Raw genomic sequence first — 27527 nt, 5'->3', positions numbered from 1 at the left:
ATGACGCGCGAATCGGAGTACATGCATGGAAAGGTAATGGAGAGCAGTTGGGGCTTCGTTTGACAAATGATTTCAAGCAAAAGACATGGTATTTACTATTCAACCGATTGACATTTTGCAGTGTCATACAGCAGAACCCTTGCCCCTTGTTCAGGCTGTTCAGCAACAAATGTGAAAAGGAGGGCCTGGCCTTTGAAGCTTGATCTCAGTCTTTTTACAAAAAGGGGCTGTTTTTCACGTTTGTTGCTGAACAGCCTGAACAAGGGGCGTGGTTTCTGCTGTACGACACTGCAGAATGTCAATCGGCTGAACAGTAAATGCCATGTCTTTTGCCTTGAAATCATTTGATGGAGAACAGCTGGATGGCGTGGATTGCTCTTGGGAGTTAATGAGAAACCAGCTTGATGGGAGTAGGAATTTCATTTGAAATTAAAAGTATTTATTTATTATAAAATGATAGGTAATATTGTAAATTTTATTCTTTAATTTTAATGTTAAAAAAATATTATCTCCCATTTTATACTAATTATATATTCTTAATTTCAACTGAAATAGAGATGATCCTATTCCATTACTGATTGGGGGTAAGTTTTCTGTATTGGGCTTCATTTTACCCCAACTGTCCCTATATTCTTTTGAGAAGTGTTACACATCTCAATTTTTTTTTTCAAAAATTAATTTTTAAATGATGTATTACTATCTTATGAGATTTATTATTTTGAAAAATGTATCACAAACACATATATAAGACAGTAACACATCATTTGAAAACAAACTTTTAAAACAAAAATAAATTTAGAATGTTTAGGCTATGTTTGGCAAATGAGTGGAGTTGAAGAAGTAGACTAAAACTGTAGCAGATTTTATTCATGCGAGGAAAAAAAAAAAAAAAAAGTAAAAATATTTTGTATAAAAAAGTAAAATATTTTATTTTATACTATTTTTTATTTGAATAATAATAAAAAGTTATTGATATAATATAAAATCTAAAAATGTTACAATTGATTTTATAAATTTTTTTAAAAAATTTTGAATCTGGTCCGACCGAGTCTAATCCTCTGGCAAAGAGAGCCTAAAGGGCACGAAGGAACGAAGGAAGGAAGGACCGAAGGAGGGAGAAAAGTAATGATGGACTTCATAACGTGTCACACATTATTTATTAATCTTTCATTGTTCTGTCAAAAGAAAAAGTGAAAAGTGAGATAACACCAAAGAAAAAGCAGTGGAGAAGATGGACAAAGGAAAAGGAAAAGTTGAAGAAAAAGCGATGGAGAAAATGGCACTCCTGCTGTTATCCTGTCCATCCATTCACTAAAATACACGCCCTAGTGGGCCTAGTCCCACGGGTTTTGCTTCTCCAAACGTTGCCTTCCGAAACGTTTAGTCAGGCTTTACGTGTTTGCGACTTGTCGCTTTGTGGTTCACCTCGGTGCGTTCGCTATTCCCGTTACTGTGACTATATATTTTACACGGTTAAGTGCACGTGTCACAATTATATTGAGGGATTCGACTTTTTTTATTTTTTTATTTTTTATATATATAATGCCCAGCTCGCTTCTCCTCCTCTTTCCCAAGCCATGGCCACCATTTTCTACAGCTTATTCAAGCTACAGGTACTCTTGTTTTTGCCTTTTCTTCTTCCCTCTGCAAATTCAGTTTCTTTCCAAATATCTCGCTTTGAATCCCACGCGTCCAACATACTCTATCAAGGAGAGGCTGCACCTTCTGATGGAGCCATTGAGATGTTCTCACCCTATTATTATACCCGTGTTGGCCGGGCCACCTATGCGGAGAGGGTGCCACTCTGGGACTCCAGTTCTGGAAACATCTCCGACTTCACAACACATTTCTCCTTCATCATTGACACCCTAGGCAGCCATATTTATAGTGATGGGCTTGCATTCTTCCTTGCTCCTGTTGGGTTTGAAATCCCACCGAATTCAGTTGGTGGCTATCTTGGCCTATTCAACTCCACAACCTCGAATTCATCTCAGAACCAAATTGTTCTTGTGGAGTTCGATTCTTACGCTAACCCGGACTGGGATCCTCCGGTTGAGCATGTGGGGATTAACAGCAACTCAATTGCTTCCGCCGTTTTCACACCTTGGAATGCCAGCTTCCACAGTGGAGACACTGCTCATGTATGGATCACCTACAATGCTTCTACCAAGAATTTGAGCGTCTCTTGGTCCTACAAAAGGACTTCTAGTTCTCAGGAGAATACTAGTCTTTCCTACCCCATTGATCTCTCCAAGGTTCTGCCTGAGTATGTCACAATTGGATTTTCAGCTGCATTTGGTGTAGAAAAACATACGCTTCTGTCATGGGAATTCAACTCAAGCTTGGATATAAAAGGGACAAGTGGAAAGAAAGAAAAAAATACAAGATTAATCATGGGTCTCGCAGCTTCTGGTAGTGTTTTGATAGTTGGGTCAATTATAGCATTTGCAATAATATTCTGGGGGCATAAGCAAAAGAGAAGAGAAACAGCAGAGACAATGAACTTTACATCGATGAACAACGATCTACAAAGAGGAATGGGACCAAGAAGGTTTTCTTATAACGAGCTTGCTTCAGCTACCCACAACTTTTCAAAAGAGAGGAAGTTGGGTGAAGGAGGGTTTGGCACTGTTTACAAGGGGTATTTAACTGATAATTTAGACATGCCAATCCTGTGAAAAAAATTTCAAGGGGGTCAAAACAAGGAAAGAAAGAATACATCACTGAGGTGAAGATCATTAGTCGACTAAGGCACCGGAATCTTTTGCAACTCATAGGATGGAGCCATGACAACAAAGGTGAGTTCCTACTTGTCTATGAGTTTATGCCAAATGGTAGCCTTGATGCACACCTCTTTGGGAAGACGAGTCCTCTCCCTTGGGTAATGAGATACAAGATATCCCTTGGATTGGCCTATGCATTGCTTTATCTTCATGAAGAGTGGGAGCAATGTGTGGTGCATCGGGATATCAAATCCAGCAATGTCATGCTAGACTCTAGTTTCATTGTCAAGCTTGGTGACTTTGGATTAGCTCGGCTTATGGATCACGAGGTAGGACCCCAAACAACTAGGTTGGCCGGAACTTTAGGATACATGGCTCCAGAATACATAAGCACAGGTAGAGCTAGTAAAGAGTCGGACGTATATAGCTTTGGGGTTGTTGCATTAGAAATTGCTACCGGAAAAAGGTCAGGTTATCCTATTGAAAATGATTCTGACATAGGGTTGGTCCAATGGATTTGGAATCTTTATGGGAGAGGAGATCTTCTTTTGGCTGTGGATGAGAAGATGCAAAATGAATTTGACGAAAAACAGGTGGAGTGCTTAATGATTGTTGGTCTTTGGTGTGCTTACCCAGATCGTTGTCTCAGGCCCTCCATTAGGCAAGCAATTCACGTTCTTAATTTTGATACAACAGCACCAAATCTTCCAAAACAGATGCCTGTTCCTTTGTATCTACCTATACCATCAGTCAGCTCTGGTGAACCTTTGATAACTACAAGCCTTGAAGAGGGTCGTTAAACAAGTGAACCATCTTGGTTTGTGAAAGTACCATATATATGAAGATCATCGGCGACTACAATACTCTCTAGATCTTCTCTAGAATTCTCTCCTTGCTGGCTTATCATGATCAATTTCCACTGCAGGTGATCTCTCCTCTTCTTCTTTTAAAAGTCTTTCTTTGCAGATTTGTTTACTCATTTAACTAGTCGCTCGAACCTTTGTTAAGATTGGCGGACTTCGTCCCTGTATGTAAGCATTTGGGTGTTCATTGGATGCACAATAAGAACATTATTTGATTTGGTCTAAGCGTGTGCTTTGAGCATCGACATTGAGATCGAGTTTGTATGTTGTGAATCCATTAGAGTGTGAGCTCCCGCCTGTTAATTAGTACGTAAGATTTGTGTGCTCGTTTATTTACCTTTTTTTACCGGTGTTTCTTTTAAACGCTGTTGATTTTATTATTTTCCTCGTTTGTTTTAAGTGCAGCTAAATTCTTAGCCTTTCAATAAAAACATTAACGTTCTTGTAGTTTATTATTAAATCCCTATAAACATATAAAATTCCTGACATTGTGGTCTAAAATATTTTTTCTATCATTATTCTTAATATAAAATTTTTGAAACTTAAAACTTTTAAGATGAAGGTCATGTTTCAAATCCATATACTATCTCTTATTATCTATCGCAAGCATATTGGTTGGGTCAATGCATGCACAAAGACCAATATTAGAAGTTCATATATACCTAAAATGAAAAATGTAAACCATCCGGGATAAAGACATGGCTTACTTTAATTTAGTGAAGCAAAATATAATGTTGAGAATTTCTAGAATTGTCTTTGAAAACATTAATGTTATAGTAGGAAATTATTAAAATCAATGTGTCGAATGCCAACTTTTGCGGGTCAACTCCACAATCAATCTCCACTATGCGGGTCAACTTCTGTCACTGAATTTGACAATTCAAAACTCAACAAATCTGTTTACCCATTTTCTTGTTGCTCCATTGTATGATACAAAAATAAAACTTGACCATTAGATCAATCTGTCGTAATCAAGTTGTTATACGTATATGACACATAATTTGGAATTAGTGTATATCTAATTAATGATCAATTTATATGGATCTCATCGTTGACACTATATATTTTGCAGGCAATAGATCAGCATCAAATTTGTCTTTATATTAGCACGAATATAATTCTCTTCCAAATGAAACGATGAGCACCATAAGAAAAAAAAAAAAATTTATATTGTATAAGCCTCGACGTATGATCATTCAAGTGCCACTTCAATGCAATAGCTCTTCAATTCTCCTTGTCTCTCTTTCCCAAGCCATGGCCACCATTTTCTATGGCCTATTCAAGCTACCACTCTTCTTTTTGCCTTTTCTTCTTCCCTCTGCAAATTCAGTTTCTTTCCAAATACCTCGCTTTGAATCCAACGCGTCTAACATAGTATATAATGGAGATGCTGCACCTTCCGTTGGAGCCATTGTGATGAACAAAGTAAATTATCTATGCCGTGTAGGTTGGGCCACCTATGTGGAGAGGGTGCCACTCTGGGACCCCCATACCGGAAATCTCTCCGACTTCACAACTAATTTCTCCTTCATTATTGAGACCAAAAGCTTTGGTTCTGTTTATGGTCATGCGCTAGCATTCTTCCTGGCTCCTGTTGGGTTTGAAATCCCACCGATCGAATTCAGCAGGAGGCTTTCTAGGCCTTTTCAACACCACAACCAGTGATTCATCTAAGAACCAAATTGTTCTGGTGGAGTTCGATTCTTTCGTTAACTCTGAATGGGATCCTCCGGTTGAGCATGTGGGGATTAACAACAACTCTATCTCTTCTGCCGTTTACAACTCTTGGAATGCTAGTTTACACAGTGGAGATACAGTAGATGCATCGATTGTCTACAACTCTACTACCAAGAATTTGAGTGTTTCTTGGTCCTACCAAAGGACTTCTATTTATCAGGGGAATACTATTCTTTCCTACCATATTGATCTCTCCAAGGTTTTGCCTGAGTGGGTCACAATTGGATTTTCATCTGCTACGGGAATGAATGTAGAGCGTCCTACGGTTCTGTCATGGGAATTCAGCTCAAGCTTGGATATAATTAAAGAGACAAGTGGAAAGAAAGCAAAAGATACAAGATTAATGGTGGGTCTGACAGTTTCTGGTGGCGTTTTGATAGCTGGGTTGATTGTAGCATTTGCAATATTCTGGAGGCACGAGCAACAGCAGAGACAATGAACTTAACATCGATAAATGACGACCTAGAAAGAGGAGCGGGACCAAGAAGGTTCTCTTATAGCGAGCTTGCTTCAGCTACCTACAACTTCGCAAAGGAGAGAAAGCTGGGTGAAGGAGGGTTCGGAGCGGTTCACAAGGGGTATTTAACTGATTTAGACATTCTAATCGCTGTGAAGAAAATTTCAAGGGGGTCTAAACAAGATAAAAAAAAAATACATCACTGAAATGAAGATCATTAGCCGGTTGAAGCACCGAAATCTTGTGCAACTCATAGGATGGTGCCATGACAACAGTGAGTTCCTACTTGTATAGGAATTTATGCCAAATGGTAGCCTTGATTCTCACCTCTGGGGTAAGAGGAGTCCTCTCTCTTGGGCAGTGAGATACAAGATATCCATTGGGTTGGCCTCCGTATTGCTCTATCTTCATGAAGAGTGGGAACAATGTGTGGTTTACCGGGATATCAAATCTAATAATGTGATGCTAGACTCTAGTTTCAGTGTGAAGCTTGGTGACTTTGGCTTAGCTCGACTTATGGATCATGAGCTAGGTCCCCAAACAACTGGGTTGGCCGAAACTTTGGATACATGGCTCCTGAATATATAAGTACGGGTAGGGCTAGTAAAGAGTTGGATGTGTATAACTTTGGGGTGGTTGCCTTAGAAATTACTACCGGAAGAAGGTCAGGTCATCCTATAGAAGAGGATTCCGACGTAGGGTTGGTCCAATGGGTTTGGAATCTTTATGGGAGAGGAGATCTTCTTTTGGCCGTGGATGGAAAGCTGCAGAATAATCTTGATGAAAAACAGGTAGAGTGCTTGATGATTGTTGGACTTTGGTGTGCTCAACCTGATCGAAGTCTCAGGCCCTCCATTAGGCAAGCAATTCACGTTCTTAATTTTGATGCAACAACGCCAAATCTTCCAACACATATGCCCGCTCCCATGTATCCTGTACCTGTAGCATCAGTTTGTTCTAGTAAACCTTCCATAAGTACAAGCCTTCAAGAGGGTCGTTAAACAGAACCTTCCATAGTTGTTTCTTTACTTCTAAAAGCATTTTATCTTTTCAAATGTTTGTTTCTCTATCCGTGAGATTCGTTAAGTTCCATGCATGTACGTATCATACTCTTTTGAAGAGGTGTTACACAACTTTTCATTTCCAATATACTTGGATTCTATAAAGGACAGAAGAAAGCGAGGTAAAGTTTTTTTTAGCAATCCAAGAATCAATATGAGCTGAAATTTTTTCAACCAAACTACCACAATCATTTGCTGTTAACTTTCTTGAGATTGAAGGCACCCCATGGTATTCGACTAAATGCTCCTTCTGCAAAACAGAAACACCCGCAACAAATAGAGAGCTCTTCGAGGGATTGGCTGAAAGCCCAGATAAAGCCGCAAACTCTCGTATAACACAGACTTAATGGCCCAAAATGAATGAAGCTTAATGGGCTAAAATTCACTAATTCACTCTTCTAATACCAACGTTATAATTTATGTTTTTTTTTTTTTTTTCCTTTAAAAAAAAAAATTGACTATCACCTTTTCCATCATTTTGAAAAAAAAAAAAAAAAAAAAAAAAAGGACAAAAGAAAAAAAAAATGCTTCAGCAAGGTTCAGATTTATGAGGTGGCAATTTCCATGAAGAACAGATTCACCAACTCTTGTGCAACCAAATCTTCATCTGGCTTTAGAATGCCGTGCAGCACGTACGGTGTAGAAATAGGCATATTCAAATGTAATTAATGTCTGTCGTAACAATGTTAATTTCAAGTATATTTAAAAAATAGTAATTTTAAATTATCAACTTCATTTCGTTATCATAAAGGACGGTACCCACTAGAGATGACTTTTACAACATCGTCATGCCAAAGTTTACCTATTTATCGGCTTTCTTCTCTCAAACTTCTCAAAGAGTACTTCACATAATTTTTAGAATTTATTAATTTGTTCTCAAAAAAAAAAAAAAAAAAGAATTTATTAATTTGGCCATTTAAGGTGGTCTAACGACTCAGGAGTGAGTTGAGCCATGCACTTCAAGTCGGCTAAAGAAGGTGATTTGACTATCACTTTGCTTTCTTTCTTTTTTTTATTAATCTTTTTGTCTGTCTTTCAATGCTTTCCATTTTAAAAATAATAATAATAATAAAATTAAGAAACTTATATATGCATTGTTTAATTTGTTTTCGTTGTTGCTGACGAATGAGAGTTGAGGTAATTAATCAGGTTATAATACGTAAGTCATAATATAATCAAGTATGATGCTTGTGCTTTCGATTTTATATTTAAGGTCATAACATATCATTCACCCAATTAATTAAGCTTTAATTAATCATTGGGTTATAATCTTTAAAGTTGTCACTATAATTGTTTTGTTTTGTTGTATGCATGGAAAAGTCAACTACCTCAAACCATCATCCAATTAATAATGTCTCTATCCATTTTTTTTTTTTTTTTTTTTTGAAGAATATGAGAACCTTTATTGCTTAAACAATATTAGGGGAAGAAAGCTCCCCTAAAATAATCGTGTGAATACAATCTGGATACTCAAAATGCCAAGTCCTCGCTACATTCTCTCTAATGGCTAACCGTGCAACCCCATGAGCTGCAGTATTCGCAGATCTTCTAACGGCCATAACCTTCTAACCTGTAAACTGTTGCAGGGAGATTTGAATGTCTTTGATCAGATGGCCTATATTACTCCAACCAGCCCTGTCATTGTTGATAGCATCAGCCACGAGCTTGGAATCACCTTCCAAAATAATATACCTGAGCCCCCTTTTCCTTTGCCAATATTAAAGCTTGTCCACCAGCCCAAGCCTCCGTTGCTAAAGGAGAAAACCGTCTCGGCATAACCAGGCTGCGAACAGCCAAGACCGTCCCTATCAAATTTTTAATTGTGATAATATCTCCTACAAACTACTATACCATTGTCAACAGTAGAGGAGCCAAGATTTTCTAATTGTATCTATTAATGGTATGTAATTATTTTTGAGTTATTTTATTTAACGTTTAGAAAACATATTCACATTAATTGATATAAGTCCATTGTATTTTTCTTATTTATCCTCTTAAGAGTGGCCGTATAGCATTGGGCAGAGGAGAATTAAATTTTTTATTTTTATTTTTTTTAGAGTGGGCAGAATTTGAACCAATTAAAGTGACTGAAGTTAGAGGGTAGGCATAAGAAAACTTAAAACACTACTGCTCAAAAAAAAAATTTCAGGATTTTTGCAGGGCGGCGCCCCTGCCTCTGCCTATATTCAACCCTGATCATCAATATCCCCCAAATGCTAACAAAAAATAAAAGTGTTCCGATAAATTTCTCAATAAAACAAAAATACCTTTATAATTTTGAAAAAATAATAATTTTTAATTTTTTAAAATAATAATTTGTAATTTTTTTTTAAAAAAAAAACAAAAACTTTAATTTAAAAAAATACAAATTTAAAAAAAAAAACGATTTTTGTTTTAAATTTTTTTTAAAAAAAACGGAAATGTTCAATTTTTTTTTTTTTTACGGAAATTTTTATTTAAAAATGATTTTTTTAAAAATTATTTTTAAACGAAATTTTTTTATTTTTTTGAACGAAATTTTATTTAATTTTTTTTAAAACCAAAGTTTTCAATTTTATGAAAAAAAAAAATCAATTTTTTTAAAATTTTTTTCTTATAAAAAGGATTTTTTTTTTTTATTTGGCCCCTTGGATTTTATATTTTCTTTTTTAGTTTTAGGTTTTTCTAAAAGTTTTAGTATTTTTTATTTTTATTTTATTAAGGGTAGTTTCGTCATTGGAAGTGGCATTGACAATGTTTTGGTAGTTTGGAGGGGACATTGTCACAATTAAAAGTTTGGAGGTCATTGTCAATTAGGTGGTAATTTGAGGGAGTTATGTGAACTTTACCCTTATTTTATTTTATTTTACATTTCAATGTGTAGACGCTATTGTGCCGGCAAGGGCTCTGCATAAGTCATTTTATATTTTATTTTCAATGACTATATATCTATTTAGTGAGTAATGCTAGAAAAATGACTAAAATATTTTTTGTGTTCTTCCAAAGTGTCTTTTTCCAACTGATCGATGAGCCCGCTTGCTTCTCAGAATTGGTCCCTACAGTAGCTGGATATTCACATTGAATTCATTATTACACTGTGTTTATAAGGAGTAATGCTAGCTAGGCATCATATTTCCATCTTGAAGGAAAAATATTTTCGTTCGGATAAAAAAATGGTTTTATAAGGAATGCTAGCTAGCATTACTCCTTATAAAAGCCTTTAAATTCTTCTCAATTTGTTTTTACTAAGGTCCAAGCTTAACGTGCTCTCTGCCCATTAATTAAGCTTGAGAGAGCGTGTTGAAGATAATCTCATGTTAAGCGTAGATGATGATAAAAGTAAGGGGAAACTTGACTTTAGACCCTTAACTACCACGCGTTTTGAAAAGACCTCTCATAAATTTAAAAAACTCTCAATTTCTCCCATTGATCTTTCAATTTGATGCAATGTACCCCCCTCCATCAGTTTTTAAACGTTAAAAGTGATATAATAATCATTATACTTGTTAAAACAACTTCTAGTTTAGTGAGCCCAATGGTAGAGTTGCAATTCTATATGCTGCTCTTCCTCCAACCTGCGAGATAAAAACAAGGTTAAGAGAATACACTTGTAACATCCCCAGCCCGTTAAGGCTGAGTTTGCCACTTTTCTTCTTTTATAACAAAAGTTCTTGCAAAGATCTATAAGGTCTATCAGAGTATTTGATTTTAAAGGATACAATAAATATATAAAACATCATTCAAAAGATTTTATTACAAGCGAAATTAGAAAACATTAAACTTTAGTTGCGAAAAATCATATTATTACAATAATTGATATGAAAAGACTTTGAAAGTTAATAATTATTCCCGCCCCAATTCCGGCCTTCTATTCCAGCGTCCTTTCTACCTGAAAACAAGAAATAAAACTGAATGAGCCCAAAGGGGGCCCAGCAAGTAAAATCCACAACCATAAATAGTTTTGCTCCTTGTTCTCAGTTTTGATAATCGTTTTCTCAAATAAATATACATCCAGCCATAATAATAATACATGTATGTACGGTTGTATCTTCCGTAGCATATACGTACTATTACATCATCATCATAATGCATCGCTATAAATCATCTTTATAAATCAACATAGTATATCATCGTTGAAAATCATCATAGTATATCATCATTGAAAATTATCATAGTATATCATCGTTGAAATTCATCATAGTATACCATCATTGAAAATCATCATAGTATATCATCGTTGAAATCATATTATCGTTTTCTCATATTAGGGCCCATGTACACTATTACCCCTGTGTACGAGGGTTGCGGGTCCTTGTGACCATGGCACTGAACTGTGGCCTCAGCCATGCCCGACCGTTAATTAACTCTTTTCTTGGTGCACTCAACGGTCATGTTGATGGAATACAACCTTCTGGCATAGCCTCCTTCAGTGGTTTCGCCTCCATCCGAGTATCGGTACCGAACTCTCATCTTTACTTATCTTGGGGCCAAAAATACTCTCCTCCATACATGTGCCCTCATTTCATAAACATTTATCTCATCTCTTGTACTTTTCTTTGTACTTCTTTTGATGCATCTTAGGGCAACATGTAGGAGGGTTTATCATCATTCTTCTTTCTTATAATTATCATCATTTCTCAACTTTCTTTTCTCAAAAATGGAAACTTTTCCAAATATAAACTTGTGTACTTAGAAAGCATTTAAAGAAATAGAAACTTTCTAAATAATTCTTTTAGAAATCCTTCATGCATGCAACATATCTCCATGACAGGTAAATAAAATAATCATTTATAATTTGATACAAGAATGAATAAATAGCATGACATGAAGTAATTTTAGAAGGGGTAGTGAATTTACTTACTTCTAGACTGCAGCTAAAAGTGGTCTGAAGGATCTAGTTGCTCCAATCTGACTAACACTACTAGTATATCTTTCAAACTAATTTCTCAAGTCCGTTCTCTCTCGTATTCTTTCTTTCTTGCAACGCTTTGTCTCGCCCTTTCTCTCTCTGTTTCGTGTAAACACTTTTAGAAAGAAGAAAGACCGAGTAGAAAACGGAAGAATGAAGAATATGTGGAAGAGAAGGGAGAGGAGTAGTGAAATTTGTGAAGGGTGAGGACTCTATTTATAGGAAACCATCTCCATCTACCAATCTTCATCTACAAACCTTCATCCACTAATCTCCATCTATAATTCTCCATCTACTAGTACTTATCTATAAATCTCCACCTACTAGTATCCATCTATAAATCTCCATCTACTAGTACTTATCTATAAATCTTCACCTACTAGTATCCATCTATAAATCTCCATCTACTAGTATCCATCTATAAATCTCCATCTACTAGTACTTATCTATAAATCTTCACCTACTAGTATCCATCTACAATTTTTCTTACCATTTACTATCCTATTAATTCACAAATTACCATTCTCTAATTACCACTCTCTGTAATATCATAAATTTCCCCAGAATTAAAATCATAGGCTAAAATGGATATCAAAATAACATCATCATCAAAATAATCTGTTTAAATAACTTTGAAAATTTCGGGGCGCTACAACACTGGTGGTGGTTCCAGCCTATCCTCCTCCAATGCTAAAGTTACCTTCTTTCTGAATTCTGTATAGTGTTTAGTGATAATGAATCATGTACCTATTAGGGGTGCAAAGGCGGGCGGTTAAAAACCGCCCGCTAACCGTTAACCGCTCTAACCGCTAACCGCTTAACCGTATTAACCGCTAACCGCCTAACCGCTATAACCGCCTAGCGATTAGCGGTTAGCGGTTATTGGGTTTACTAACCGTAACCACTAACCGTTAACCGCCTTTTTATATAATATATTTTTATAATTATAATTATAAAAATATTTATACATATAACATAATCACTTTATCATTAAATCACAATTTTTTTTTAAAAATAATTAAATCACAATTTGAGTATTAATATATTATATTATCATTTATATGATTATATCACATGAGATTGATCATTAAATCATTTGATTATATAATAACAAATTGTACATATATAATATGACATAACTCATAAGTATACCAATTCATACTAATACAACAATTAAATATCTAGAGACTTATTTTCAATGTATGTTATAAACTTATAAGTCTATATATGTTATAAGTCTATATAAGTCTACATATGCATATGAATAATATAAATGTATAATATCAATACTTAATCATATGATTCGATGACAATTCAAATACTTTATTCAAGACTTCAAGTGAATCATATTATTAATGTACAATGATGATATGATTCGTATAATATCAAATTAAGTAATTGACATTGGATTAAACAATGACCAACGTGTTACTTATAAACACAATTTAAGTATTAATGTATTATTATTACAATTTTAGTAATTTATATATTATCACTGTAATTGATATGATTATATCACATGATGACTTGATCATTAAATCATATGATTATATAATAATAAATAATACATATATAATATGACATAACTCATAAGTCATAAGTTTAAAAGTTAATCATATGATTCATGTACAATGATAATCACAATTGATTCAATTGAATTAAACAATATATTATTTATAACTACAAGTCTACAATTTAATTAAAGCATTATTAGATACTTTAGGAATTTAGAATTTAGGAGTTTGAACATTACCATTTACCATTAGATATTAAGTTCAATTCAAAGAAAAAAGATTATAAGTAAATATGATAAGAATTTAAATAATTAATCATGTGAATCATATGATATAATTTAATGAGACTATATGATTATATAATATCAAATTAAGTAATTAACATTAGATTCAACAATGTGTCACTTATAATTACAATTGAAGTATTAATATATTTTTTGAACATTTTTTAGAAAAAGAAATTTAACCATTTTTTTTTTTTTAAAAAAAAAAATTAACCATTTTTTGAACAATTTTGAATTTTTTGAACCATTAGTAACAATTTTTTTAAAATTGAATCATTGATAGTTAATAGTTTTATCCTTCAACCTTTTTTTTAAAAAAAAAAAAAAATTATATAGAAGGCAAAACTACATCGTTTTGCACCTGTATATATTCATCTCTTTCTTCCAACCCTAAATCTCACGAAATCTCAAAATCACTCAAAGTTGCTGAGCAGCCTCTCTCAAGTCTCAACTCTCTCAAACTCACCCGCTGCTCATGATCGGCTCAACGAAAATACTGGGTAGTTTTTTTCTCAAATTAGACAGCCAAGATCAGTGATTTTGGGTTCATTTTCTTGGAATTTTTTCCGAGCTACTTTGATTTTTGATTTCCTACTATTTTACAATTATTTCCAATGATTTTGGGTCATTTATTGTGTATTTGTTGATTATTGGGGTATGATCGGAATGGGTTTTGGATTATATTGGGCCCAATAAGATATTAAAAATACAAGAAAAAAAAAATGAGGGTAAAAAAAAGCTCAAAAAGCCCTAAAGAAAGCCAAAAAAAAAAAGTCCAATTTTAAAAAAGCGGTTAGCGGGCGGTTATCTATTTCGCTAACCGCTAACCGGCAGTTAACCGCTAACCGCTAACCGTTAGGCGGTTAGCGGTTGTGGTTAGTGAAATTTACTAACCGCTAGGGCGGTTACGGTTAGCGGTTGTTGCCACTAACCGCTAACCGTAACTGCCTTTGCACCCCTAGTACCTATCTTCCTAGTGTCCTTGTTCACGGTGGGCCTATCATGGTATTTTGGGCTTTTTCCCTTGTATTACTGTGTTTGGGGCCCATGGGCCAAGTCCCGAGAATACATGTAACAATATCCTTGACTTTTTTTTTTTTTTTTTTTTTTTTTTTTTATTTAAAACAAATGAAAATTAAAGGGTAATTTGTTTTTTTAGGGGTTCTACATGTTAGAGTTTAACGGCAAAATTTGACGGAGTGAGTAAATTGCATCAAATTGAAAGTCTAAGGAGTGAAATTGAGAGTTTTAAAATTTGGGAGGTTTTTTCGAAACACGTAGTAATTTAGAAGTCCTTGGTGAAGTTTTTCCTAAAAGTAATATGTCATCAGATATATGAAGCAAATAGCAAAAGCCATCGAATAAGTAGTAGGTACACGATAATGATAATGAACGCTGAAGCATTTGATCACTCAAATATACGTATACGTATCGCAATTGTCATTGAGAGTTGTAGTTTGTATCAAAGTCAAGAGTTGTATTTTCTAATATTCATTCTTTGTAATACTTTAATAAATTATTATAGAAAAATTGATCAAACTATAGACTTACACTTTTATATTAAGGTCATGATCGATGTTTCAAATCCATATATATATATAATGAAAAATGTAAACTATCCGGGATTTAGACATGTCACATGCCCATACTTTAGTGAAGCAAAGTATAATGTAGGGTGTTCCTACAAATTAAATGTCCTAGAAAACATTTATGTTTTTTTTATACTCTTAGAAAACTTTTGTGTTATATATAGAAGAAAATTAAAAAAAAAAAAAAATCAAAGGTAAATGTTCGAGGTCAACTCCACCAGCGACGAAATTGATACAAAAATAAAACTTGACGATTAGATCAAGCTGTGGTAATCACGTTGTAATACAAATATGACCCATAATTTTGAATTACGATTTTGCCGGTAATAGATCAGCATCAAATTTGTCTTTATATTAGCAGGAATATAATTCTTTTCCAAAATTGAAACCATGAGCACCCAAAAAAAAAAAAAAAAAAAATGATATTATTTATATAAGCCTTGATGTATGAATTATTCAAGTGCCACTTCAATCCAATAGCTCTCAAACTTGACCTTCTCTCTCTTTCCCAAGCCATGGCCACCATTTTCTACAAGCTACCACTCTGCTTCTTATTGCTTTTTCTTCTTCCCTCTGCAAATTCAGTTTCTTTCCAAATATCTCGCTTTGAATTCAACGCGTCCAACATACAATATTATGGCGATGCTATACCATCGCGATCTGTTGGAGCCATTGAAATGATCAACAAAATTAATTATGTATGCCGAGTAGGTTGGGCCACCTACGCTAACAGGGTGCCGCTCTGGGACTCTAGTACAAAAAAGCTCACTGACTTTACTACACATTACTCCTTCATTCTCTACACCCAAGGTGGCCCCGCTCGCAAATATGGGCATGGGCTAGCATTCTTCTTGGCTCCTGTTGGGTTCGAAATCCCGCCAAATTCAGCTGGTGGATTTCTAGGCCTATTGAACACCACAACCAGTGATTCTCCTCGGAACCAAATTGTTCTTGTTAAATTCGATTCATACGTGAATGTTGAATGGGATCCTTCAGTTGAGCATGTGGGGATTAACAACAACTCAATTGCTTCTGCGGTTTACACCCCTTGGAATGCTAGCTTTCACAGTGGAGACACTGTTGATGTATGGATCACCTACAATGCTTCCACCAAGAATTTGAGTGTCTCTTGGGAGTACCAGACAACCTCTAATGCTCGGGAGAATATCAGTCTTTTTTATGAAATTGATCTCGGGGAAATTCTTCCTGAGTGGGTCAAAGTTGGATTTTCAGCTACGACAAGTCAGTATGGAGAGCGAGTTACAATTAAATCACGGGAATTCAGTTCAAGTTTGGATATTAAGGAAACAAATGGAAAGAATGCGAAAAAGAAGAAGTTGTTGGTTGGTTTAACAGTTTCAGGTGGTGTTCTGATAGCAGGGGCAATTATAGCATTTGTAATAATGTGGACGTGGAAGGGAAAAAAGAAAAAGGAGGAGGAGGAAACGGCGGAGACTCTGAACTTAACATTGATGAACGACGACCTAGAAAGAGGAGCAGGACCAAGAAGGTTCTCCTATGACGAGCTTGCTTCAGCTACTTACAACTTCTCAAATGAGAGGAAATTGGGTGAAGGAGGGTTCGGGGCCATTTACAAGGGGTATTTGACTGATTTCGACATACCAATTGCTGTAAAGAAAATCTCAAAGGGGTCTAAACAAGGGAAGAAAGAATATATCACCGAAGTGAAAATCATTAGCCGGCTAAGGCACCGGAACCTTGTGCAATTCATTGGATGGTGTCATGACAGAGGCGAGTTCCTACTTGTCTACGAGTATATGCCAAATGGTAGCCTTGATGCTCACCTTTGGGGGCAAGAGGACTCCTCTCCTTTGGGTAGTAAGATACAAGATATCCCTTGGGTTGGCCTCCGCGTTGCTCTATGTTCATAAAGAGTGGGAGCAATGTGTGGTGCATGGGGGATATCAAATCCAGCAATGTGATGGTAGACTCTAGTTTCGGTGTGAAGCTTGGTGACTTTGGTTTAGCTCGGCTTATAGATCACGAGCTAGGTCCCCAGACAATCGGGTTGGCCGGAACTTTAGGATACATGGCTCCATAATATATAAGTACAGGTAGACCTAGTGAAGAGTCGGATCTGTATAGCTTTGGAGTGGTTGCCTTAGAAATTACTACTGGAAGAAAGTCAGGTTATCCTATGAAAGAGAATTCTGATGTAGGTTTGGTCCAATGGGTCGTTTGGAATCTTTCTGGGAGAGGAGATCTTCTTTTGGCCGTGGATGGGAAGATGAAAAATGATCTTGACGAAAAACGAGTAGAGTGCTTGATGATTGTTGAACTTTGGTGTGTTCACCCTGATCAAAGTCTCAGGCCCTCTATTAGGCAAGCAATTCATGTGCTTAATTTTGATGCAACAACACCAAATCTTCCAACACGTATGCCTGCTCCCATTTAGCCTGTACCTATAGCAGCAGTTAGTTCCAGTGAACCTTCCATAACTACAAGCCTTCAAGAGGGTCGTTAATCAAGTGAATCATCCTTGTTTGTAAGACTATACATATGAAGATCATCAGCGACTGTGTGCTTAATCGATCTGTTGAGTGTCATTGAGAGTTCGTATTGTGTGTGAAGGTCCTTTTTATTAAGCATTTGCGTGCTAGTTTTTTTTTCTTCTTATTTTTGTGAGCTTTCTTATCTTGATGTGTGAAATACACAAGTTTGTGTAGAAGTGTTTTATTCTACAATAATAACTTCTTGCTTATTTATTTTGTCGTCCCTACTCCATGCGTAAATTGATCCTATAAAATATATTATTGTTCTGCAAGCTTTTTTATGGGAGTCAGAAGTTGAATATATGAAACATAATGTGGACTTATTTATGAACTTTTCCGTTTATTTTTGTGTTTAATTACATGTCAGGAAATCATGCGAAGTTTAGCTTTAATGTTGCAATTTAGTGCTTCTCGCGGAAGTCGCGTTCAATATATATATATATATATATAAAATTGTGTATATGACATTTGCTCTTGTACCATGTTACATCGTTACTTAAAAATTAAGTTAATAAAAAATAATGAATTTAATCATTTAATTAATCATTACTTAACATGTACAAACAACATTTTTTTATTTTTTATTTTTTCTAAATGCGCCTCCACCCTCCCTCAAATGGAGTTTAGAGGTAGCAATGGAAATGGAGATTTTCCTACGTTTCCCTTGTTTACCAGCTCACTGATGAGATCTACGTTATTTGGGGCAGGACTAATTTATGTATTGTTCATTGTTTGAAATACTTATGGTTGTTTGTATGAAACAGTCAAATTGCTTTAATATTTTCATACATTTTGTTATTGCCTTGGCCATTCATTGTTACTACTATTACTAAGCTTATATAGTATGGGATGATGCATTATATATGCTAAAAATTCAGGTTAATTTGGCATAATGCATGCAAATATCTGAACTAGTCTGCTTGGTTTTTGATTTAAAACCAAAAAACAAATCTGGATTCTTTTGTGTGACAATGACTCTTTAGGGCTTCACGTCTGGCTTAGCACTTTTTAGCTAAATTTAAACTAAAAAATTACAATTTTCTATTTTATGCAGGTCATTCTTAACATTATTTTGCTATCGGACTAGTCCAAATGGAGAATAGTCTTGGATACTGAGTTGAATGAGAATGCCTATTTTAGCAACTATGCACGATAGTGCACTTACCTTGACTCATGGAATCCATAACTCTTGATGACGAAATCTGCGGTGGAAAAACTTGAGAGAAAAAAACGGATGATTCTTTTATAGAGAGAGAATTCTGTAAGCATGAATAAGAGATGAGATCTCTTAGGCATATATATATATATATACCCATTTAATTAGACTTTATGTATAATATTATTTTTATCCCAATTAGTCCAAGTGTATCTTTGTCAAATTTGGTCCACATATGACCTAATTAAATATGAGAAATGCTACTCAACAGTTTTAAGTGTCAATTTCCTAGCATGCATTAATCTCTTTGTGTGTGTGTGTGTTTTTTTTTTTTTTTTAGGATAAAAATGCATTTTACCCCTAAAGTATCCACACATTTGTGTTTTGGTACCCAATATTTAAAAATCGACGAAAGACCCCCACAATGTATTTGACATTGACAAAAAATATCATCCATCCATAAAATCCGTTTATTTTGATGGAAATCAAGTCACATGCGTGGCACGTGACCTTTTTCAACCAAAACTTTGGAAAATGTCATTGGAGGGTAAAGTGTAAATATAAATGACTTAGGGAGATAAAGTGTAAATATAAACATAAACATTAAACATTAAAAAAAAAAAAAAAAAAAAAATGAGGGGTGGCCAAGCCATTTGGGGGTGGCTCCCCCTCCCCCCTCTCACTTTGGCCAAGGGGTGGCTCGGCTACCCCTATTATGCCGGTATGGGACACCGAACCACCCATGTGTCTCATGGAGGTGGTCGAAACCACCCCAAATTAATAGGTTTGAGGGTAGTTGAGCCAGCCTCATTCGGCGGGTCTAGGGATGGTTTGGCCAAAGTGAATAGCTCGGCCATCCTCCATTCTTTTGTTAATTTTTAAGTATTGGACGCCAAAACATAAATGTGTGAATACTTCAGAGGGTAAAATATATTTTTTTATTGTTTTTAAAAAATCAAATCAATATAAAAGTGCCATGTAAACAAAAATGCTAATAGATAAACACTTGAAAATGCTGAGTAGTATTTCTTATTAAGTATTCTGGTCTAGCACTTGAGCCATGTCCTCATCCTTTGCACTCCACTAGACCCGGCCATAGCAGCCACCATATATATAATTCTGCATATGTTTTGGTGAAACCCATAATATATAGTTTTAGATTGGAATTTATGCTTATTATCATCTCAACTTATTTTTGTATTGAACAGATGCATCCAATATTGCTCCCATCGTGAAATTTACACCATGTACGTTTTTACATGTCCTTTTTCACTCGCAACTTTAATTTTTCAGTTTTACTGCACCCCAACCACGGACAACATATTGAATAAGTGACAAGCGACTATATATACATAGTGTTGTCTGACGTGATTACCGAAAGCAATTTTTGACTGATTGATTAATAGTAAAAAATCATTATTCAGTAATAGTAACTTGTTTGGAGTGAATATAAATAATAATTTGGAATAATTACATTTTGTCTCTATGAACTATAGGGTTATGATTTTTTTTTCTCATGAACTACTAATTATGATACATGACCCTTTTAAATTATTATTTTATGACAAAAAACTCATTTTTTCAGTTAAATAGATTAAAATTGATGATCAACAATCAAATACAAATTATATACTATTTTAAATTGATAATCAACCGTCACGTATAAATCATGCACCAAAACATGTAGTTCATGAGGAAAAAAAGAAAGTAATTGCCCCTAATAACTTTCTCTTCAAACTTTTACCGTATATTATTGACAATGACAAGGACATATCGTCGTTTCCGATAAATTTTTTGGATGAGATCATTGTTGATAGGTCAATATTGCCATTAATTAGAAAATGCTATTGGAAACGACATATTGTCATTGCCTTTAAATTTTTTTTTTTGAGAAAAAAAAATTGATGACGACATGTCATTTTAAATAGATGATAGGTCAATTATATTATATTGACGACGACATGTCATTTTTGTTGGTATAAATGATAATAATAATAATAATAATAATAATAATAATAATAAAAGCAAAATTAATGATCCCACCGACAATTATTGCTAAAATAGAAATTTCCTACCATTTTTAATTTGGGGCCTTGTTTGTTAAGTAATAAGATTTTTTCACGCTACTTGACATTAAAAAAAAAAAAATTTAAAAAAAAAAATTGGTATAAAAAAGTAAAAAAGTGGTATCGAAAAGGAGAAGTGCTATACATCTCAATTTTTTTTTCCCAAAATTAGTTCCCTTTTTTTTTTTTTTTTCTTTTGAGTAAAAAAGAGAACTTCTCATTAATCAATCAAGAGTAGGAGCCGAAGACTCCTCTCTAATCAAATCGTGAAGCCATACAGGTGGCGTGCCATTCCACTTACAAGATTCATTATTAGATACAGCCCACTTGGCCAGCCTATGGGCTGCCATATTAGACTCACGTCGGACAAAAACCATACGCCACTGAGTGAGCAAGAGGAGAGAGGATCGAATATCTTCCACAAGATGCCCCACCTTACTCTAGCTTGGTTCCCCCGAAGTCACCTCCTCCACGACAGTCTTGGCATCCCCTTCCACTACTAGCGGCTGAAAAGCCTCCTGATGGCAGAAGTTGATGGCAAAAGCTGCCGCCTTGGCCTCTGCAACTTGTGGAGTAAAGTACCCTTCCCGGACATGGCATATCGAAGCTAACGTCTGCCCTGTATGATTTCTCATATTAGTTCCTAAATGATGTGTCACCATCTCATGAGATTTGTTATTTTGGGAAGGAAAATGATAAAGGTACAACTTAAACCCAACTTTGGCCTAACTTTTCTCTTAAGTTTTTTTTTTTTTTTAAAAAAAAAAAAACTCTCTGCGGAGGAGAGAGAGTGTGAAACTAGAGAGAAAAAAATTTGGTCTAAAAGTTGGGCCAAAGTTAGGTTTAAGTTGTGGCTGTATCACACTTCTTTTGAGAAGTGTGTCATCAACTCATTGGATTGTGACACATTATTTGAGAACCAACTTTTAAAAATAAAATTTAGGAAGTGTAGTATTTCTCATTGAAAAATGAAAAATTTTATTTTGTAGTGATTTTTTTTTATTTAAATAATAGTATAAAGTAAATGATGTAACATTAAAAGTGAATGATGTGATATAAAAAGTGATAATATTTTCAGATTAATTTTTTAAAAAAATAGATGAGTAATGTACATGTGATGGTATTTAATGTTGTTTAACAAACAGCGCCTGAAATTTGGGTTGAATTCTTCGCACTGCATTTATTGTCCATGCAAAAATAAGTCATTTTTATAGTTGGCAACAAATAACATTTCAGTTTTTTTCCCTAAAAGCACATCATTCAAATCCAAGCTGTCATGTCATGATGAAAGCTAGTGGATACTGTTTACATAATTAGTGGGAAATAATTTTATGTGCACATCGAATTTCTTATAATATGCTACATAATTATTTCATAGAGAACAAACAAACAAAATAATTTTACCTCCATAATTATTTCTTATAATATGCTACGAAATTTCCTCATTTATATGCCGACCCATGTTTCATGGAGGGTCGTAAGTATACTATAAAACTGTTAATTCTTTCTCGCTAGATCGATGAAGAAGAAAAAATCAAGAGTTTTGGAGTGAAACCCTAGTGGCTAGCTAGTGCATGCAAAGTAACTGCCCGACACTAGAAATATGATGTCAGTTATCTACTCTTAACTTCCTGGATGTTCGTTAATTCAATGCACTGTAATCATAGCATTCTTAATGCATGCATGTGTTTTTCTGTTTCCCTTCCTATTTTCCCGGGGGTCAGTAGGGTGGGAGGGAAGTTAAGTTTGAACGCCTTTTTTGGGTGCTTTTGGAGATATTAATGTGATATATATATATATATATATATATAGCATACTTTTGGCCATCTTATTTTATTATTTTTCTGCAGGACTGAATATTGATCAGATTCATATGGAGCAGGAGCCAACAAGCGATTCATCCTCTTCTTCCTCAGATGCAACTAATGAACCAAATCAACCAAATTATTATCAAAATCTTACTCAATCTAAAACATCGTTGCTTGGAAGGTATGTGAAACCCATGATGATACATAAAGGATATTCTCTACTCTTTTCTTGTTTATGAAGCTATTTTTAATAATAAAATGCAGAATAAAGTCTCAAAAGTCTAAGTATATATATATATTGAGTGATCTCTTATTCATCACTCTGAGAATAGTTGATTTCTGAAGTGTTTCTTGCAAAACTCATAGTATATATACATCAAACAGTGATTCTCATGCATCACTATTCAAAGCTTGGAACAAGCTTACATATTGATTACCCCATCTCTTTTTTCACTGACAGGTCTCAAGATATTCAACCCCAAGGATTATTGATTGATCAGGCTGCTGGATCAAGTGGCCTTTATCAAAGTGGAGGCACTTGGAATCAAATTCAATTCCCAACCATACCAATTCAGCAAGTATATATATATATTTTTTTCTATACTGATCAGTATAGAAACTCATGAGTTTCTTAAAAATAAATGTCCCATCCACTAGTTACAGTTCTAATTAAGTATATTGTTTTCAATAGGGAATGGAGGCTTGCAGCATCAGATCAGCACTTCCTCTTCATGATCAGGAAAAGGGCCTGTCAACCAATTACAGTAGGGTATGCTAGCTTATCCTACTTGCATATATATGAAATCTCAGTATACCTATACTTGAATGACCCGTTTAGTGAGTGTTAAAATATTGATTAAATGATTAAATTTATTTATTTCTTTTAAGATAAGCAATCAATTTCCTTACTTTCTTTTATATTCTTTTATGATTTCAGAGCCTCCTTGACTCACGTCATCCATGGCTGACTTTAAAACAACGCAATTCTATCCCTCCATAGCCCCTTTCAACCATGAGGGTATGGCAAATGAAAATTCCTCCTTACCTAAAATGTCATGACCTTTTATGGCTTTGTTGATGGCTGCAGTCATGCACCCGAATATATCCTAAACAATTTATTATTGTACCCTTTTCCTCCTCTCCATCTCAACCTTCCATCACTACTGTCAATCCTGAATTTAAAATTTGGTCTCAACAAGATCAAACACTCTTTTGAGTGTCCTACTTTCTTCTTCATCTGAAAATATACTTTCTCATGTTATTGGGCTCTCTTCTTCTTCTCGTGGTGTCTGAGTCATGTTGGAAAAGTGATTTTCTTCTCAATCAAAAGCCACCCGAATTATGCACATCTGCTTTCAACTAGCTACAAACAAAGGAAAAGATAAATCGGCTACTTCGAGAAAGTCATAATCTCCGATGTCTACTTCAGGAAAGCTTTGACATCTATAACACGTACAATAAACTATATTATAAAATAATATTCAACTCATACATTTCTTATTGATAGTTTTCATTTAAATAGAGAAATAATAAACAATTGATTACATAATAGACCAATTAGGTCTTGACTTGAACCACCCTAATAAGGAAGAAATCTAACTATTTATTGGACTATAAAATCTATGGAAATAAACTACTTATTAGACTCTAATTAATACGGTAGCAGGAAATGTTAAATAATTATATTCACTTCATTTCCCTTCCCTTCCCTTCCCTAACAATTGCCTTGTCCCCAAGGGAAAATTCTAAAAACTACTCCTTGAAATCCCTTAAAACACTTCTGAAAATATCACCTTCTAAAAACTACTCCTTGAAATCCCTTAAAACACTTACGAAAATATCACCTTTTTTTGTTTTTTGGAAAAATATATTTTACTTCTCTGAACTATCCACCCAGTTGTACTTTTACCTCCAATGTTTAAAACGTGACACTTGACCCCTCCAAACTTTTAAATTGTTGCAATTCGACCATTTTGAATTATTTTTTTTTTCCCCAAAATGCCCCCATCACATATTTTATTTAAAAAAAAAAAATCCAAAAAATAACAAAAAACCAAAAAAAGAAGAAGAAGAAATATGCTGGGGTGGTCAGCCACCCTGTTTGGCTTGGGGGTGGCTCAGCCGCCACCCCCAGGCCGGCCGTCTGGGGGTGGTTCAACCACCCCTAGGCCAAACGGCACTTGGGGGTGGTTCGGCCACCCCCAACATATTTGCATATTTCTTCTTCTTTTTTTTTAAAAAAATAAAAATTAAAAAAAATATGTTTTATTTTTTTAAAAAAAAATATTATTTATTTATTTATTTATTTTTAACTTGGGATTGGGAAATTTGGGGAAAAAAAAAAAAAAGTAAGAAATGGTTGAATTGCAACAATTTGAAAGTTTGGAGGGGTCAAGTGGTGTTACGTTTTAAACATTTGAGGTAAAAGTGAAAATAGGTGAATAGTTTAGGGGGTAAAATGTATTTTCTATTTTTTTTTTTTTTTGGGATAAAATTTGACTTCATTCCATTAAAAAAAACATCTAGAGTACAAAAGCTCTAAACAGAACGAGCAAACTGCTCTATGGTTACAATAACATAAATGTTACTGGGATCTCCTCCATCCATATTTTTTCAATTTGTTCTCGTGCAGCAATCTTTGCAAGACCATGGGCGGCCCTGTTTGCTCCCCGCTTGACGTGCATGACATCCCTTCGCCTAAAAAAGACAACACTCCTTATAATATCCTCAATAATTTGTCCATATGGGCACCACTTAGAGGCATTGTCGTTAATTGCCTTTACCACTAGCTCAGCATCCTCTTCAAAAATAATGTCCTGCATCCCTAAATCCCTGCAGAATTCTATTGCACATAACGTCCCCATGAATTCCGTGATCACTGGCTCGGGGTAATAAGCCTCCCTGATTTGGCTAAAGGCTGCACAGACTAGCCCCTTAAAATCCCTTACTATTACCCCAATGCCCATTCGTTTTTGCTCCAAACACAACGCCACATCCCTGTTGGCCTTATATCGGCCACAAGGTCCACTGCACCGAAACTTCAACACCTAAATTAGGACCCATGCCATCCACCTTCTCCAATGACTTCCAGAATTATTGCGCCAGGTTCCCTGCGTCTTTTGCAACGCAGTTTGGATGGCTAAAAACACCCACATGTGCTACTGTATTCCTTATGTTCCATATGCTTCTAGCTGTGATGGAAAATAGATCCATGTCTTCTATGTTGCACCGGTGCAGCAAATATTCAAAAATATCAGTGAATCCCACTGCCTCACACATGCTTTTTTTAAACGTACGTCCACTTGCCCCGCACACATCCCTCGCCGCTGGACAGTGCCATAGTGCACGTATACCTTCGTTGGATTTGGAATCCGTAACTTCCAAATAGACTTCCATATAACAGTATATCCCGATTTTTGTATTCGTGGCTTGCCAAATAATCTTATCTGGGCTTTTGTATCGACTCAAGGGGAGGGTACAAATAAACTCCGCTTCTGCTTCTCAAAAAACATTTCGAACGAGTCGAATCTTTCTCCTACTAGTAATTGTAAATACTTTAAATATAATACTAACACTCATGTAATTTGTGTGGTGAAATAAAATCATTCAAACCTCGATCAGTCTCTATTTAAGTTAATTATATTCTCATATTATAATGCTCTTTTTCTTTTGAAGAAGATAAAATTACATGCATTTTTTTTTTTTTTTTGGTAAAGAAAAACCATAATTAACTCGATCATGACAACAAAACTGCATGAGCATCTTTTAATGTTTGTATTTGCTCGTACAAGCCCAAACCTTTTTTTTTTTTTTTTTTTTTTCAATTGCTTATATATTTTTCTTCAAGACAAATTGAGATTGTTTAAGAAATATTTTTAGCAAAGAACGCAAAGAAATATTGTAAATATTAGCCAAGATGAAGTGGGAGAGCCATCGTCGAGGATGATTGGTTAGGGTGCCCTAACCAATGTCCTTCTAGGTGTTTCTTGTCACAAAATTTTTTCTTTTCTTGTCAAGTAAATTTTAGAAGAAATTCACTGGATTTTCACTTCATTTTTCTATATACATTACAATATTAATTTGTAGATGAAAATGGCATGGGAAAAGGACATTCCGGCAAGGTCAAATCTTCAGCTAACCAGTAGGATTTTACAAGGTCAAGGCACTCCTAGTGCCTCAACCTCAAGGTATTGTTCATATGTATCATTGTTATAATATTATTTAATATTTACTGGAATCATTGGTTCTATCATTCTCCTGAAATTTTGATATGAAATCTACAAACAGACCCAGGTCGATTAAGAACGGAGTTTATGATGCAATTTATGAAGTAATTGGTTTGCCAGTGGACCCCCATTTACGCATGTTTGTTGCAAGAGGTGATAGTGGTAATTATTATTTGCATTATTACATATTTTCCAAGTTAGCATACAATTATATTATTAAGGAATTTATATGTTCTTGATTTTCCTTGTAGCAGGCATGCAGTGAACAACTTTGAGAATCAGATTGATCAAGGAGCTTCCAATCTTAACTACAACCCTCAAAAAATCACTTATTTAATTATAAATAAATAAATAAAAACTATATTGAGAGAAACCTACATAAGGATTGTCAGCTTTATTTGTATTCAAGTTTGATGAGGTTATTTGTATTTCTATTAATTGCTTCATGTCTATGTTCGAGGATAATGTATGCTTCTTTTATGGTTATTAGATTTTTCATATTTATTTCACATTCCTATGCATTCACTTTGATTATGCTTAGAATGACAATTCCCCAGTTAGCTACCAGTTAGCTATATTGTGGCAATTGTCAGTAACCACCAACCATACTGGTCAAGGCCTAATTTGGGGACGTTACACTAT

At 34.8% G+C, this 27527-nt stretch overlaps 1 protein-coding gene and 3 pseudogenes across 1 annotated transcript; all 4 read left to right on the top strand.

The window, feature by feature from the left end:
• Positions 1-1577: 1577 nt before the first annotated feature.
• Positions 1578-3825, top strand: LOC132172350 (L-type lectin-domain containing receptor kinase IX.1-like; annotated as a pseudogene).
• A 1015-nt stretch (positions 3826-4840) lies between these two features.
• LOC132172826 (L-type lectin-domain containing receptor kinase IX.1-like) lies at positions 4841-6781 on the top strand (annotated as a pseudogene).
• Positions 6782-15631: 8850 nt separating this feature from the next.
• LOC132172834 (L-type lectin-domain containing receptor kinase IX.1-like) lies at positions 15632-17601 on the top strand (annotated as a pseudogene).
• A 5123-nt stretch (positions 17602-22724) lies between these two features.
• Positions 22725-27193, top strand: LOC132168458 (uncharacterized). Its single transcript, XM_059579444.1, has 6 exons — positions 22725-22840; positions 23120-23237; positions 23351-23428; positions 26746-26846; positions 26947-27047; positions 27137-27193. The coding sequence occupies exons 1-6, from the start codon at positions 22725-22727 to the stop codon at positions 27148-27150; spliced, it is 528 nt and encodes a 175-aa protein (XP_059435427.1). The 3' UTR covers positions 27151-27193.
• The last annotated feature ends 334 nt before the right edge of the window (positions 27194-27527 follow it).

Source organism: Corylus avellana, chromosome ca2, assembly GCF_901000735.1.
Source record: "Corylus avellana chromosome ca2, CavTom2PMs-1.0".
NCBI lineage: Eukaryota > Viridiplantae > Streptophyta > Magnoliopsida > Fagales > Betulaceae > Corylus > Corylus avellana.
The sequence above is the reverse complement of the archived record's forward strand: the minus strand, read 5'-3'. Positions and strand labels throughout refer to the sequence as shown.

Excerpts from the sequence above, each read along its gene's own strand:
- LOC132168458 (XM_059579444.1), top strand. The coding sequence starts at position 22,725 with ATGGAGCAGGAGCCAACAAGCGATTCATCCTCTTCTTCCTCAGATGCA. Across the intron at positions 22,841-23,119 it reads AAAACATCGTTGCTTGGAAG|GTCTCAAGATATTCAACCCC; the intron begins GTATGTGAAACC and ends TTTCACTGACAG. Across the intron at positions 23,238-23,350 it reads CAACCATACCAATTCAGCAA|GGAATGGAGGCTTGCAGCAT; the intron begins GTATATATATAT and ends TGTTTTCAATAG.